General features: G+C 37.1%; 1 protein-coding gene across 1 annotated transcript in view; it reads left to right on the top strand.

The window, feature by feature from the left end:
* Positions 1 to 5182, top strand: part of LOC108571556 (nose resistant to fluoxetine protein 6-like) — a gene marked incomplete at its 5' end in the record, with an annotated part of 26366 nt that extends 21184 nt beyond the window's left edge. The window contains 6 exons of the mRNA XM_017933624.1: positions 206 to 541; positions 2839 to 3038; positions 3294 to 3426; positions 4014 to 4203; positions 4335 to 4477; positions 4559 to 5182. Of these exons, the coding sequence (XP_017789113.1) occupies positions 206 to 541; positions 2839 to 3038; positions 3294 to 3426; positions 4014 to 4203; positions 4335 to 4477; positions 4559 to 5122 (1566 nt within the window). The remainder of the gene's footprint in view (positions 1 to 205; positions 542 to 2838; positions 3039 to 3293; positions 3427 to 4013; positions 4204 to 4334; positions 4478 to 4558) is intronic.
* Between the last annotated feature and the right edge of the window lie 436 nt (positions 5183 to 5618).

Raw genomic sequence — 5618 nt, forward strand, 5'->3', positions numbered from 1 at the left:
CAAAAACCAAATAATTATTTTTCAAAAAATAAAAAAATAAAAAACATTCCAATCACATGAAAAGAACACAATTACATAAAAAGAAGTATAAAATTTCACAGTATAATATAATAATTACGTTAAATTTTCTAACTTGTTACAAACTTTTTCAAAATGACAAAATGGAAGAGTTAAAGATGACTATTTTTATCTTTTGCCGGTCAAGATGCACGAGAACTGGGCAAACATGCTGGTATTGAACGCAAACATCATCACCGACATCTTCTTCCTCATAAGCGGTGTACTAATGGCGTACACGGCGCTAATAAAGAACGAGAAAGATTCACGAGGTCGTTTCGACGTGATCGGTCTTTACCTTCATCGATACCTGAGACTTACACCAGCCTACGCCATGATGATCGGTTTCTATGCGACGTTGTTCTACAAAGTTGGATCGGGTCCGCACTGGGACCAATGGGTTGGCGCTAACAGAGACTACTGTCAGGAAAACTGGTGGACCAATCTTCTGTACGTGAACAATTACGTTCATCTGCCGAGAATTGTAAGTGAAATTGAACAATTACGAGATATTACGTAATATTTATTTTTTACGAGTATAAGCTCGTTATAGTATACATATATAATGTTATATCATTTTCAAACGTTATACAACAGTGTGCTCACTTATAACGAACACTTGAATCATTTCCGTTGTTATTTTTCAATAAGAGAAAATGACTAATAAGGGGAGATTGTATAGTTCTGAAACTAATACGAAAGTCGGTGGAGGATAGGCGGGAAAGGAAAGGTTAGGAGGGCGTTCCGTCCTGGGCCTCCTAGTGAACTCGTCAGTAACGCTTTCTAGGAGGGACTCGTGCATTAGACGCAGGAGTGACTGGAAGGACTCGGGTCAGAAGGTGTATACAAATGTACTTATATACAAATAGGAGCCATTATGAGGACTAGCGAGAACCTGTGGTTAGTCCGTCCCTCTGGTGGCAGAGCGTAGGAGGCTCGCTACAGTTCGAAGACGTGTATACATAGTGATGATAAAAAAAATCCCCAGTCATTTTAAATAGAGGTCATTCCAAGGTCATCCTCTGGTGGCAGAGCGTAGGAGGCTCGCTACAGTTCGAAGATGTGTATACATAGTGATGATAAAAAAAATCCCCAGTCATTTTAAATAGAGGTCATTCCAAGGTCATCGGCATTTTCTTTTTTTTTACCATTTTAAGTGAATATAAGGTTATAATGTCATAGGTCGTTGAAGTCACCTCGATATGTATCAGCTGTGACGTCCCATTATAAAAAACAGATGTTAACGTACGAAAAAATGTCGATGACCTTGAAGTGACATTCAAAATATCCTTGAGGGACTTTTTTTCAATCATCACCAGATAGATGCATTTATTGAAATCATATAAATCCCTCAGCCGTTTTTTGTTACTTTCAATACTAGAGTTTTATAGGTTGGATGTTCATTATAAGTGAAGCACCCTGATTATTTTACACGAATATTCAGTTATTGCTATTTTATTAATATTTTTCATTCAATTTATTACTTCATTATTCGATATTATAGTATTTATATTACTATTTGCATAATATTATAGATATTATGCGTGTATCGTTTATCGGAATGATCAGTAGTTGTTTGATAAAAGTTTTTACGTTAAGCATGAATTGCATACTGCAGAATGTACTTACGAAGAATTTGAGCCGATCGGTCTCTGAAATTCGTTGAATTTTTGTCGACATATATTGTCAATGTAATTATACATATTCAATATGATTTGACATAAAAAAAATGATTGTCAGTTAAAAGTTTAATATTGGAAAGTCTAAACCGTTTAAAATTTTGTTTAGTCCACTATGCGTGTGTGTGTGTGTGTGTGTCTGGAATTTATATATATAATTATTAATTGGTTATAAGAAACCTAGAAGATATTTAAAAAAAAAAATTCAATTAACTTAGACACGTGGTTTACTTTTCTCACTAATTTTCGAAACTTCGACACCAACATTTTTTATTCCATATATTATCTTAATTATGCATAAACATCTACATCTTATCTCTATCGTAAACTGCTATATTGCATGACAAATATGTTGAAGAAATATAGTCATGTATTTTGTACAGCATACAATATGTCTTAAAATCATAGGTATAAACGAGGTTAACTGGAAGAAAGAAAAATGTGTCACAACTTATCGGTGAATGTAATGTCGAGAAAGGAACCTCTTCAGAGATATCGAATTTTAAATGCCAAAACAAGTAAGCCACGTAGATTAATTGTACGATTTTACTCGCTTATTTAATTTCTCGTCACAAGTATCATCTGTCGCTGGATGCTGCTATTCATGTAACACGCAAGCAGCACTGTTTACATCGAAAATAGCTTCGAACGAGTATTGCGCCGACTGTCGATATATCGAATGCTCGTCCAATCGTAATGCAGCAACCTTCGTGAAGCGCTTTTGTTTACAATTCTGCCGCGTAATTTTTCTCTCCACGAACATTTCTCTCTGCATTTGTCTCGACGAATATTTCTTAGAAGAAGTGCATTTTATCGCGTGTAGGAGTATCCAGTGGAATAAAGAAGAATCAGGTTAAGTTGTGCATCCAAGAATTATCTCTGACAATGTTTGTCTCTCGACACGTGTTCACCGACACTTCTGTTGTACCGACCTGTGCTTTTGAAACATCCTGTAACAACATTTGCCACTAAATTGTGTGACTAAATTTCTTGGACGATTTACAATGAGAAAATGTCTAAGTGAAAAATGATCGAGAGAACGAAGAAATTGTGAATGCAGCCGGTAATGAATAATTGTTTGTTTTATTACTTTTGTTTTTAGTGCATGTCTCAGTCTTGGTATCTGGCGACCGATATGCAACTGGTCTGGCTGTCGCCCATTTTCTTGTATCCTATGCTCAAGTTAACGCGAGAAATGTTCTTCTGGCTCGTTTTCGCGTTAGGCCTATTTGCCTCAGTTCTAATACCATTCCTAATAACATTCAATATGAAGCTCAGTGGAACTATGCTCTATTACAAGGAGTGAGTGTATTTCTCTCTTTATCTATATCTATCTTACTATCTTCACCATCTTTGTCCCGCTCGTTGCACTCATCATACAGTACATATTCGTCTGATTTATTTCACTCGCGATCACTTTTTCCTTCTCTTTCCTTCTATTGTCGCTTTGTACTCTGTTCACTGATTACGTTCGGCGTGTGATGTTACGAAGCGCGAATTTCAACAGATTGAAAAATAATCTTTCCTCGTATCTTTTGTTTTCTCTTGTTTCTCTAGTAACACAGACGTGGCGAATGTTTACATAGAAATTTACACTAAGGTTTACAGCAGATACGGGTCCTACATTATCGGCATGGCTCTGGGCTACCTTTTGTACAAGAGTCGATCGAGGGTTCTTAAAATTCGTCCTGTAAGTATATTTTATCGACTTGTTATATATACTGTGTTCTACACCTATATATAATGAACGTCTAAATTATTTCCGCTGCTATTGCAACTGAGAAAAAGAAAAGTTAAGTAGAGTTTACATGGTTTGAGGAAGTGCACCTGAAAACTTATTTGCCAAGGTCATCTTGAAGCTCATTCCAAGGTCGTCGACATTATTTCGCATATTAACATTTGTTTTTCACGAGTAACATTGAGACGAGTTCAAGAGATCGTGACCTTGAAATAACCAACCTGCGAAATAAATGAGTAAAATATGAACGTTGAGTCATTTCTCAATTTTTCACTGAAATTAATTGGACCGTTTATTTTGAAAGTGGAGCAGTTCCATTTTTTTTTTATTAACTAGTTTTAAGTAAAAAGTTTACACTAAATTAATCACAAATTATTTGATATCTCATTTTTTAAAAAAATGGACTTACACCACTTTAAAAATAAACGGTCCAATTAATACCGATATTCGTTCCTCACATGTTAGCACCTAACCTAACATTGAAACGAATGTTTCAAGTTTGAGGTTTTCTGATCAATTAAATTCAAGACTTTCTTTAGATGTACGTGATATTTGGTTGGCTGGTAGCTGTAGTTTCCGGTTTTTTCATATTCATCTGTCCTCGATGGATGTATTTCGACGACCGCGCCTACGATAGACTAGAAGCGAGCTTTTACGCAGGTCTTCATAGGCAAATATTTGCCCTTTCCATTTCTTGGATCATCTTCTGCTGCGCTCGTGGTTACGGTGGTAAGATTCATTTTTCATTTAAACATTACAAATTGGTCGTTGATGATCATTTATAATTTTAGAAGAATAATAAATTAATAGCAGATGACGTAGGTGATTCTTGTTTCTAAAATGTTTTTCCTTTTTTCAAGGTTTCGTGAGTCAATTCCTTTCATGGAAGGGCTGGGTTCCCTTCAGCAAGCTAACCTATAGCGCTTACCTCTGCCATTACGTGTTTCTGTTAACAGAGGTTGGATCTGTTCGAACTACCGGCATACTTTCTGCTATGGCGGTTGTAAGTAGCCAATTGTGGATGAATTTATGCTTTAATGTAAACATTTATCAGAACGAATATCTTATTTCCCAAACTTTTTAGCTGCGCAGCTTTTTCAGCAACCTCTGCCTCACGCTCATCCTCTCCGCGCTCTGGACCATCTGCTTCGAAATGCCCTTCATGACCCTCGATCGTACCCTGCTTTCTCATCGTCGAACCTCTTCGAAACTTTCCTCGAAACCTAACCAAGGCAAAATATACGGTTCCACAGACTCCAGCAAAGAGATCTACCGTTCCACCGAAGAATCATCCGCGACAATCTCCCAAAGCTGCGAGGATGCTTTCCGTCAGAAACCCAGGAAAGACAACATATACGATTCTCAAGAGAAGTACCAACAAGGAGTCTATCGCTCTTCTGTCAGGCAAGACCTTAAATCACAAGACACAGAGGACAGGTGCCCCTTTATATTCGTGATAGGTTCGGATGGTAATTCCTGGTCGAAAACGAGAAACGTTCATCAGAACAATGGTTTCAACGACGATTCTGACGAGTCGTTCAAGTCAATTGCAGAACACAGAAACGATAGAGGTTACGAGTCCATTATGAGCGAAGATACAACGAGGAAGGACGGAATCAGGGAATCTGAACAGGTTAATGCAAGTTGATGGGAGGTTTGGAGGACGAATGATAAAACAGCTTGCTGGTCAAGCACTTTGCAGGATATTTGCTAGGACGATTTGTGTATGTTGATACAGGAACTCCTATGGGTGGTCACTGATGGTCTTGTTTGGCTGTTGTTGAAAATTTTTATTCGATACGAGGAGAGGTTATGAGTATTTTGTTATTGTTATTGTTGTATTGGATGTGGTCGGATTTTGTATAGGATTTTATGTAGAGCGATTTCTTGTACAATTGTATATTGAAGTTAGGTTAGGTTGACGGGAGTAGTGTTCCTTTTGCAGAATCAATTTTTTCTTGTGTGAAGAATCACTCTCTTTTAAGTTGTACTTCAAATTCGACCATATTCTGTATTTGTAAATTCAACTCGAAGCGCCTTCGTCGAGCTGATGTTGATCCGTCGGTGTGGAAATAACTTAACGCGAACGCTTAGTCGTTAGTTAGGAAAAAATAAAGGTACAAATCAGCTGTGAGAAATCGTTG

This window comes from Habropoda laboriosa, unplaced genomic scaffold (assembly GCF_001263275.1).
Source record: "Habropoda laboriosa isolate 0110345459 unplaced genomic scaffold, ASM126327v1 scaffold40, whole genome shotgun sequence".
Taxonomy (NCBI): Eukaryota; Metazoa; Arthropoda; class Insecta; order Hymenoptera; family Apidae; genus Habropoda; species Habropoda laboriosa.